Source organism: Ylistrum balloti, unplaced genomic scaffold (genome assembly GCF_031769215.1).
Source record: "Ylistrum balloti isolate Yb309-2 unplaced genomic scaffold, AGI_CSIRO_Ybal_v1 Utg370662, whole genome shotgun sequence".
Taxonomy (NCBI): Eukaryota; Metazoa; Mollusca; class Bivalvia; order Pectinida; family Pectinidae; genus Ylistrum; species Ylistrum balloti.
The window spans coordinates 1,267,423-1,279,817 of NW_026782401.1; the positions used below are offsets into that span (position 1 = coordinate 1,267,423).

Sequence of the window (12,395 nt, forward strand, 5' to 3'; positions counted from 1 at the left end):
TAATATTTATTTTTCTGTCTTTATCTTTTATAAAGTGTAAATATTCAAATCTATTTTGGTCTGACTTTTACCCTCTGCAATGAAAGCGAGGCTGTGATTGGCTGTCTTAATCACGTGATTATCATGGCTTCTTTTCAGTGGCGAGTGATTCTCTATGTTACAACGCTCTCTACGTACTTCAACAACATCAACATAATTCATTCTGCACGCGTCCAACCCTGACGGTACGGGACAGTTTTACGATCCGAAATTACTACGGTACCGATGAGTTCATACTTCGTTAATTCTTTATCCACGTGCTATGGACAAACTGTTGGACTAGACAGCTGTTCTGAAGCTAGTTTTCATAGAAATGGAAATTATCAGCATTCCGGTACGCTGTACCCGGGTTTCCCGGGTGGAAGGTACCCTTATCCGTCTAAAGAGGAACGGATTGAAGACCAAAATGGCGACTATTACGGAGCTCCCAGGTTGAGCCATTTGCCTCACACCAGTCCTTGTTCTTCCCCTCACAACCTCCATGTCGGAAATACTAATTCTCAAAACGTCCATCATATCCCATCTAGTGAAAGGTCATCTTGTAATATACGGACAAATTCAAATAGTAGTGGTTCATATTATCCGAACGGGCAATTGAGTGGTGGGGTAGAGAGGAACAGAACTACCCCACCCTCACACCAACCCCCACCCACACCTCCGGACCAGCAGCAATCCCAGGTCTCCCCCCAATCCGCTACAAACCAGGCACCTCAGTCTCCTCGACCAACGGATCAGTATACACCTCCTCATATTTACCCCTGGATGAGGCGGATGCAGTATTCACAAGGTATGTATATTTCTCACTTTTGTTAATTTATAAGTAGAATTTTGCTATTTGATCAGGCGATATTTCTCTTAAAGCATTTAACAAATAATATTTCATACAAACATATATAAATATTTCCCAACGTATATAAAATATAAGTATAAAATATGAAGTTTCTGTTGACACATTTCATTTTTTCCCCAAATATAACAGTTTCTGGATATGAATGTAACAATGTGAATATAACTATTCCTGGATATAAATGTAACATCTAATATTGCAAGAATAGATAAAACCTTTTGTCATATGCAGAATGACACCGATTGGCGAAAAAACACTTAAAATCCAATTTCATGAGGTTAACGTGGAAATATGTAAATTTTAATGTTTCTGTTTTATGGGATTGCAATATCTCTTTAATGGAACATTACCCATAAATTGAATACAGAACTGGGTTAGGCAGTGGTGATATGGTGTACACATCAAATGAGGTCATATACAGCCATATTTGTCATTGTTCGTTCAAAAAACAAATTCTAGTTTAAAATCAGTTTTAGATTTCAATTAAAATCGTCTTCATTCGTGAGATTGAAATGATAAATTCAATTCACTAAAAATAAAACTCGATACGTATACTGAAGTTTGTATGATTTCTTGGCATACCATGGTTAAACGCTAATCAACACCAACGGACAAAAAGCATGATTTACGAGCGGAAGCCATTTTGTCCAACAAACGTAAACAATACACCATGTGCTTGCGTGTTATGTGAAATTCAAATCACATACAAACAAATTTATTAGAAAACCGTGCGTTTTATCTTATGTAGCGTTGAGGGTTTGAATATATCTAAGACACTTCAGCTTAAATTTATAATAATTCAGATATGTTAAAAATATCATGTATTTACAATTAACAGCATTCTATTCGAAATTGAACCCCGCACATACAGTAAATATCATTTCATATGTATAATATACATTTGTTTCACAGCATACGTGTTGGTCTAGACAAATGTACATTAGAGTAGAATTAATGTAGACATTTGTGGCGGATGAGACATACTGTGGTCAGTTTAAGCCATTGGCATGTCAGGTAAAAATTACACCTGTCCCTAAATGTACATATATGTTTATCATATATATCCTGTACACAACAAAAACAGTCTGATTCAACATACTGTTCACCAAAACATAGTCCTAAAAATTGTATATTAGGACGCAATAATAAATATGTTTACATCCTCATAATGTATTTACAAAATATTCTTAATATTCAAGAAACTGTTACATAATCATATTAGATATTTTGAATAGCTGATAAGCAACAAATATTCTCCACCACAGTATAAATATATTTAGTTGTATGTGTATGGTATTGTTCGACATGATAAACAAAATACATTTGGCAGAATGGTAGTAATTCCCATAGACATTGTAAACTATTTTAGATTGCACATGTATATATACACACAAAGTATAGTGAGCCCTGACGTTCATACCTCAGCAAACACACTACCCTGTGTGTGTGTAAAGCACTGTAGATTTTAAAGGAATTTATAACTAATTTAGAAATAAATCGGAGTAAAAATGCAAATAATGTACAGAATTGCCATTTTCGATGTGTTATCAAATAACTCTCAATTTATTTTAAAACAAACTAACTTCTCCGGAGAAAGCTTTTATTTTTAAACAGTGTTTTTTTTTTTTTTTTTATTTTTTCATTCACACAATATAAGAAGTCATTGAATACTGAAACTAAAAATTAGAATTACTGAGAAATGTAACTGCACATACATGCTATCTAATTTTTATTTCAAATAATCCTTACATTGCATATTGAGACTTAAATATGAAATTTTAGGAATGTGATGACTGATTTTATCGTGATCATTTGAAAAATATATATATATATACAAATTTCTAGTGATCTGCCACTCACTTAAATGGTACACACGACAAATCGAATTTCATTAAATAAGTTAAGCACCCGATATATTTGTTGTATTCCCAAATCTGTTGCTACACTATGCCAAACGAATTGCTTATGTGGGAAAGCATTTTAACAAATTGATTTTTAAGATAACTTGTTTGACATTCATATCAACTCCAAAATTAGAAGAAAAGATTATTGCAATTAAAACAGGAGAAACGTACATCAGGAAGTAGTTTTTATACACAATATCACTTGGAAAGCTAAATAAACGTAGCAATTTCTCGTTTGATCTGAAATCAATGTGCTCTTTCATCATACTACCTCCTGTATTTTAAATGATTTTCTTCTGACTTCGATCCTTAAAATCTTGCTTCTAGTAACTCAAAAAGAATAATTTATTTAGAACAACAAGTGTCATTTACAACGCTGAATGACGTTAGATTTAAGGTCGATGAAATTTTTTTCAGTTTTTTATTTATTTCAATATTTCTTTAAGGCAATAATATTCCCATATTTATTTACGTTATTGTAGCAATACATTCATGTAGTTTTTTAACAAACATGTGAAGACATAAGCAGCACAAAACAATTTTTTCTAGATTTATTTTCTTTCTCTTATTTTTCAAATCATTTTCCAAATATGGTGATAAAAATGTGACGTATATTAATTTTCTGACCATATATAATGCTTCTTAATTTTTTAACTCGAAACAATCTTAAATTTCCGAATTAAATGTTCAAATCTCATGCACACCTGATTTCGTGATAGCGTCGATAAGGTAACAGCCTTTTGGCAGGAAACTATTTTATAAACAGAGGTAAAATACTGTTATTTCCGGGCGATTCGGAGGTCCGTTAGGAAATAGAATAGGTCATAAATAAGAGCCACACGCCAGAGAATAATAAGCTTCATGGCGTTAAACGTCTAGAACTAATTCATGAACTCTGCTAGCCCGACTGACCACAAGTGCGTTCTCCTGAAAAAATTACATTACCTTATATAGCTTACAGTTTTTTATATATGGCATTTAGAAATTGTTTACTACTAGATCAAAAAAGCACATGATAACTTATAGCATTTGTTGGTTTATATAATGATTTTACATGATATTCAAATATATACATCGAACAAAGAACTTGTTTATGTCGAAAAGATGTTAAAGTTAATTCTCTTATTAAGCATTTGATTTTTACCGTGGATAGTCGGATAATCAGTTTTTACTATAAAGTTACACTTGGCCGTTTCATTTGTTAATTTATCGAGTAAGTCTTTACACAGTTTACTAACATCTAGATATATAGGTATCACCACTATGAAAAATATTTAATATTCATTTTACTTTTATCCGTGTGCTGGCTTTGCTGCCTACGTTTGTTTACTTAATTAGTACGAACTTATTTATTAATCATATTACAATGCTGTATAATAAAGAAGAAATTCACATAATAACACCAAATTGTTATATATGGATATATTGAAATAATTTGATTACCTTTCATCGTTATGTCATTTTTCTATAATACCATAGAACATTTTATTTGTTCAGAACATAACAGTCAAACAATAATTTTTCTATACAGTTAATTTGTTTCCTTGTGAGACACGATACACTTTGTACTGTCTTACAAAAGTCACTGATCGTCTTAGACAAAAATTCCCACTTGCTCAAATTAATTGTGTTTTTAAGAAAAAGTGTTTAAAATATGACTAATCAACGTATTCTGTACCAAATTGATCTAAGTTTATTTAGGAATGCGTTTCCATGGTAACGCTATTGTAAGGCGTTCTCAAATTATATAAAGTGTCTCATTACTGTGTCCCTAGAGAAGGAGATGGAGAAAAACCATGGCATTTTGTTTTATTCAATTCCTACCAGTTTTCCAATACATCTACACATATAGCATGACCAGTGACAGACGTTCACAGTTTGTTTTTCTTCCCATTGTTTGAAACTTAAACAAAACAAAATAAACAAATCAGAAATAAATAACATATTGGCTAATTTTACCTGACAACATTATGCCTTTTCATCATATCAAGCATAATATATGTTCTAGTCGGCATTTTATAATAGTTTATTACACTTTTTTTCTGTAAGTTCTGATTTGAACTAAAAGAGAAATATAAAGCATATTAATAGGTCCATATACCATAATTTCGCGTTAGTATATCCAATAAAACATGAATATGAATATCAAATACTTTACAATGACTTGAGACGAGTGTATTCCAGTATTTATCCATATATAATGTATTTCTATAATTTTTAATGTTTATTTTCCGTTTATTATTAACTATCGAAAATATCGTTGACAAAAACATTTTTTCATGTAGTGAGCATGATTTATTTTGTTATTGCTATGAAAAAAAATTACGACACCAAACCATGAAATCATACTGTTCTCCATGTGAAAAGTGTGTGATATTAAGAAAAAACTGAAAACAGTTGAATGTCATACAATGTATAGTGATAAAATAAAAGGCAATAATCATGAAAATCAGTTCACTTATTCGATAAGCAATGAATAAAGCGATTGCGATCATCACATCTATTTCCTGTTTTAAGACTTAAAAGCGATATATATTCATGCTTAAACATTTTGCAATAATGAAAAGTGATGACATGAGAACAATGTCATTGGTATATTTATCAAGAATTTAAAATATCTATAATAAATTAACAACAATAATATTTGACAAACTAATAACTAATATTTCATGTTGCCGTTTATCATTCATCATGTATTCTTGAAAACAAAAGATACATTCAGGACATTGATTATTCAATTACATTTGGATTATATGAATTATGATAATGCTATTTTGATGTGAACATTTATGAAACAGCACTTTTTCGAATTTTGGTATGCCTTTAATCTCGATACACATGCATAAACTATGACTTGAGATCTCACTAAACATTGAACTGATTATTTCGGGAATTTCAAGCGCCTGAGCTTTTTTTCATGAATACAAAATATTTGGCTGTCATTGTCAAAATGCAAAGAAAAGAATATTCGAAAATACCATTAGTTTATCTGAAGGCTGTACTTTGTATCTTTATTGATGTGGTTTAATTTTAGAAAGGCTTGATAACAAATCTATCTTAAATAACTTGTCTACCTACCGCTTGATTAGAAGCATTGTCAATAAGAATTGTCTGTATTTATGTTTACATGCTATTTTTTCTTAACCGATCTTTTGAACAGAAGATGTATAAAACACAAAGATCTCTGAATTGAATATGTTTATATATTAATAATCAAAACACGTAAACTGTCAAGAACTATGATGGAACAGGGCTGTATAAAAAGGAACAAGACAATATTTCGTCTTAGAATTTACTTTTGAAGAAAATATGTCGATATCTCTTGTTCTTTTGTGCGATCTGAGTGTATCTCTGATTGTGTGCTTAGTCTCCCTATTCGTGCACGGTACTCCCTACCCAGTATCAGTACGTGCTAATGTGTGCTGTTTCCGTCATCAGTGTGTGGATATCTGTGGGTCACTGACGATAGAGTCATGCTAGGAGGTAATTAGAATGATGTCCCCTAGAGTATGCATTCATTACGTTTTATTGTATTTGGTCTAAATTAGCTGAACATTTTGGGATCATAGCTTTTCCTCTGAGCCTGTTGAAACAATTTCATCTGTTTTTATGTATTACTTTTTCATTTACTAGAAAACCTTCAAAAATCCTGAAAAATAAACGTTATAGTCATAGTCTCTTAAATAATCAAGATAGTGAGATACAAAATGTGCTATTCCCATAACTAGAAACCGGGAGCAAGACCATGATGAGCTGTTCGTATTGGAGTAAATATCGATTGGAATGAACCTTTAGAACTAAAACGTGATCATAAATATCGTCCAGGATCGCAAATAAATGAAGAGTGTAAACTGATCTAAGCTAATACATGACACGTGGTATTTTATTACACGAAGGTGACCTGCCAATCTGAACAATCGAGAAGAACTCGATAAAACAAAGAATAATTGATTGATTTACAAAACACATGAGCCAATGAAATCAAATGGTGTTACGAATGGCCTTGTGGCGTTTTGAAGAATATATCATTCTTTCTAAACAAGGTTTTCACAACAATGAAATTACAGAAGAAATAGAATGGAAAGTTGTGAATATTTAATAGAGAGTTCGGATAATGTTGTGTGTCCATGTTTTGATATATTATATATGTATAAATATGAGGTATAATTGTTATTGAAAGTGCAAAATAAACAACGGCTCTGTTTTAATTATAAAGATCTCTGCTACCACCGATAACGTTTTCTAATCATTTCACTAACGAATGCCTAGAAGGACGAAATGGTTGTATGATACATTCTGAATCATTCTGACCCTAACTCCACATTTATATTAAAAATATGTATATTTGTATGTCTTTTGCACGATCTATAACACAACAATGAAATGTTTTCCTTTGACGGAGAAAAGTATTGCTAGTCTTGAGACCTTGGAAATGGGAAAAAAAGCTAAATATAATTATGAAATGAAAATATATGCCACAGGAATGAGTCAGAACAAAATCAAAGTTAATGTTACATAACACGTAATAAATAAAGGTAACAGTGTTTAGCAACAGTATTCACCAATACAAGCCTACCGGAATGTATTACTTTTCCCATTAGGATACATTAGCGAAAAAACATTCTTGAAAAATACATACAAATTCATTCTGTATTGTTAGTATATACCTTTATTAAAAATAATAACATTAATTTGACATTTGTTTAAAGAAAACAAATGCTTTTTCGCATTATAATCTCTTTGAACGTTATGTTTACACACTTGACATGTAAACAAACATAAATACTCACAAATTCAACATTCAATGTGGTGTAAACACATCAGCAGTCAATAATCTACCACAGATTTGATAGTTATCAGGAATGGAGTGGCAGATTCAGATTATCCTTGATAGTCACATGTATCAATATACGTTTTCTGCGATATCAGGAAAAGTATTCAGGATTTCGAGTTTTATTGTACTCTTTTCAGCATTCAGGTGAAATCTGACACTCTTAATCATTGCCCCTGAGGCTACTTCATAGTGAAGATCAAAGTTCGTAATATCGATGTATATTTTAGGGCCGAGTAAATCTTTACCTGAATTGAATCTTCAAAGGAATTGCATAATTATGATCGATCTTTCTTTCCAGTCCACTCTAATACATCAGATTAGTTTATCAAATATCTTTACCGTGTACAACTTTGCGGTAAATACACATACAACTAAAATGGAAAACGACCAAAATGTCACAACTACACATTAAAGTGAATGTTCAATTCTCCATAGTTAATGATACATTTTCCTGTCTAGTAGAGTTTTCATGTTTAAAAAAGTCTAAGACCAAGTTTGTATGTTATCTGTGAAAGCGGCTAGGCGTTCTATTGTACATTAACATTTATCTTGAGTCGTACCCAATCTCAATCGTGTATCAAAACGGAAGGGCATAGAAACCAAATAACTGAATATCCCTTTAAAATCATCTGCTGCGTGAAATGTTTTTGAAATTGACACGAAATCTATTCAGCCATGTGGAAACGTGGTTTTTGTAATGGGCAGGGTAGGTTTGGCTTGTTGAGAGGTTTATGTTCTGTGAATAAGCTATATAATAGCTCTTAATACGCGCAAGGAAGTGGGTATCGTTTTCATCAAAACCTAGTCGGTTTTCTTACCATGTTTTAACATAGACTTGCTGGAATAAAAAATCATTACCTAACTATAAACGTGTATATCATATTCCTTTTCTATTGTGGTTACTCTACGTCCACGGGTGACGAAAGCGGTGCCGTTTGTGATGTAATCTAACATAGCTATGGTTATTTCTATCGCAATTGCTGTACGTACATAAACATAGTAAATCGAACTCTCTGATAATAAGTGAATGGCCTTGTCCGGAAATATATTCAATCACTGTAAAATGTTTCAATGTTACCTTTCGAAGATTGTGCTGAAGACACATAAGTGAATATCATCTTTCAATGCAAGTATAGAATCAGAGTCAAATAATGAAGTAAACTGCATCACAGTTGTTTGGTCCTTCTGTAACTCGTCTGTGATGCTAAGGGTCTAACTTTTGATGCGTAGGAGGCGACAAATGTAGAAGATAGCATATTGATGTGAATCTATTGAACCCGTTTACTTAAACACTACAAGATATTAGGTTACGTGCCATTATTTGTGTACTGGTTGTTTTCAAAATTATTACCGTTTCCGACGTTCGGCGGACTTAATTTTATGTTTGGAAAAGTATGGTGTATATAAATTTCGTTTGAGAAATGTATATTCTTAATGAAATAATTTTTTTTACCAAAGATAGTATAGCTATTATAAGGTGTGTGTATGTGTAAATGTTTAAGAGCATGAAGTTATATTTAGATTCCTTATGAACAATTTAAGTTTACAAAAAATAAAAATAATCCTGTAACTTCTTCCGTTCGCTCAAAAGCTCCAATTAACACGCATGACATGATTTCTTTTAGTGATCTCAGTAAAGAAGTGAACAAGGTATGTGGTTTACAATTCGAAATATCTGATAAGACTATTGCTGACAATTATGTAACTAGTATGCATTGTGCAACAATCAAACCATGTCCAAAGGTGTACTCAACAATTCTGTAATGAACAAAGCGATCGGTAACTAGAAATAAATGAAATCGTCATCCATTATTGTCATCCATATACACGGCTATTATATATAAAACAGTCAATTATACATTATCATACATCTCATTACATGAATTGTGAATAGCATTAATTGCAGATACTTGAGTGATGTAATTTGGAGTATTGATTTAAATTGATTTATAAAGCTTCTTAATCATTCCGATTATCGCCCTTTGGAGCATCTCAAGGCGTGGATTCACGCTTTTAACAATACTTCAGTTGGCTTGTTCATAGATTTCGGCGGGATGTTTACAGTTCGAATGAACAGCTCCGTGATATCCATGCTTCGTTCCTAGTAGCAAATATGATCGTTTCGAGAAACTTTATTACTTCAAAATAAATTCATATATAAATACATTTTTCTAAATCTAAACGTAATAACTGTTATCAACATTATTATCTTGTAACAATCAAACATCGACATATTATTTCTTAATAAAATGTAAATATATTTATTTCTATCATTCATACCGAAACTTAATCGATACACGTAGTATTTTCGGCTGTAAAATATAACATATCTCATTATGATAGTGTTTATGAGGACCTAAATCTATCCTAACGGCAAACGTCAACATAAAACACCCACTTCATAAAACATGATTGCATCAACCTCCTGAAGAGCCGATCCGTTGATGTCTGCTGTCGCTATCAGGATAAACTTTTAGGAAAATGTGAGAAAATGCTTTATTGTCATAATTAACACGACTACTTGAAGAATGATACCTATATTAGAGCTATGCATTGTGAACATATAACACCCTCTATCTTAACGTAAAAGATGTAAGGTATTCTCAATTAGAATGATGTTGAAATATGTGCCCTATAAATTATTGTAGTTTTACGAAGAAGTAGTCAGTATTATCATTTTTTTAGCCGTATCTCTTTGCCGAAGGTCATAACTCACTTTTATGTCTCTGTAATTGAACATTTGACTGAGGATACAGCGTAAGGGGTCATAAAATAAATTGTCAGTGATGACTATCAGCCCTAGGCCAGTACTAAACACAATTGTTTTACATATACGAAACCAGAAGGCATACTGTAAACTCATGTATGGTTCAATCATATTGTATCCAACACTTTGTTTTACCTTAAAAATAGTAATTTAAGTATCACTGTTGAACTACAATGACGACTACCACACTGATTTTATTTTTACCAGTAATACCTTTTTTTTAAATCAAAGAGTTTATGACATGATTCTTACCAACTTTTTTCATGAACTAGTTCTTATTTGGTTCATTGAAAGAGATTATCTAAGTATCTAACATTAGGTGAATGAAGATGGTGGAGTGCTAGATGATGTTTTCAGGGATGCCTACAATGGGCAGACAAGTTATTTGGAGGGTTGCTGAGTATATCGTGAGCGGTATTTTGTATCCACATCATTTCTTCAACTATTTACTTATCGCTTTTTAACATCTCAGCCACTGAAAAAAAACTTCTCAGATAAAGACGTTCTGGTGGAATATGATAAATTTGAGTAAATATAAGTTCTTAGGGAGTTGACGTACAAAATATACGTACGTACCATCATATTGCAGTATATTTACGACCCGAAGCTGTGTACATCTGACTTTGTAATCCGATCTGCGTAAATGACAAGTGCGTTAACGATATACAAACATAAAAGCATTATTGCATATCGTTAAACTCAAGTGTATAGTCTTTACTAGATAATGAATTTTAAGGAAAATTTACTCAAACATAAAAACACTTTAATGAGATTTAAATAGCGGGTTTTTTTCTCTCTCTGACGTTATTTTTATTATTATTATTTATTTTCAGCTCTACTGTGTAAAGTCTGCAAAATAAAACACGTTAAGTTTATATAAATTGAAATGTGAGAATATCACATAGGAAACTAGATTAAAGACAACGTATACTCAATCAAGTTAGTGTTGTAGGAAATATTAGGTAATTTTTTGTTTGTTTTTCTTTCCCATTAAACATTTTTTTTTCTTATTCGACGGCAGTAAAACATTATTCAATATCGACTGAAACTGCCTAATTTCCAATAGCTGAAGGAGATAAACGTAAATCATTTAACACGTGCCTGCGTTTGTTTTAGTACACGCGTTCGCTCTGAACAAAATGTTTATATATGTCTATTATGGATAAAAGTAAACATTGTAAAGTCATCATAAAAGACTATTTTCACATGGCTGTTTTCTATTTCCACACTCGATACAGTTGACTAGAAACCATACACATTTATCATGTTTTCCTCGCTGCATGCTAAAATCGTACAATAAACAGTTTTACTCGCTGTGAAATTTTATCCGAATCTTTGAAATGAAAAATGTCCCGGGAAGATGCCTGTTTGGGATGGCTTTCGTTTCGCCGGTAGGATGACAACTGGTAACACTGACGGTCACTACATACAGGTTTATGTGGCCAAAGTCTGGCGCCTTTCAGCCCATAAATCGTAACGGTGTGTGAATCATGCCCCAAGTCTTGTAAGCTTAACATAGCACCGCCAGCCAAAACCGTAACGACTGTCGATGTACAGATGGCTATTGAATATAAATAACATTAACAACCCCTTGTGTTAATGTTTCTACCATTTTCCTTCACTTTTAGATATGTTTCAACATTATTAAATTGATCTGCAGTAGTCATTCATTGGCTTATTGAGAACGCAGTGTTTGAATGCATTGTTGAATAAAATACAAGCCAGCTAATACAAGCATCTTTCTCTAAGTTAGGTACCGCTTACGCAGCTATACATAATATTCTGTTAGCCAGATTACCATTCCGTAGGTTTTGTGAGATAAGCAGTTTAAATCAACAAGGAATGCATATTTTATTCTCATCATTTGCTGTCCTGAAAATAAAGGGATATATTTACGATGACACTTTTGTTCAAATGTCACACTGTACGTTAAGTATGGTTATGAATTATGTGTAAAAGCCAGAATACAAGATAAGACAAGAAGTCTCTAGCCATGTGTCCAGA

The 12,395-nt window shown here is 32.2% G+C and overlaps 1 protein-coding gene across 1 annotated transcript in view; it reads left to right on the forward strand.

The window, feature by feature from the left end:
• Window positions 1–264: 264 nt before the first annotated feature.
• LOC132557347 (homeobox protein Hox-B4-like) overlaps window positions 265–12,395 on the forward strand; it is a 29,713-nt gene continuing 17,582 nt past the window's right edge. Inside the window, exon 1 of the mRNA XM_060221835.1 lies at window positions 265–826. Within this exon, the coding sequence (XP_060077818.1) occupies window positions 265–826 (562 nt within the window). The remainder of the gene's footprint in view (window positions 827–12,395) is intronic.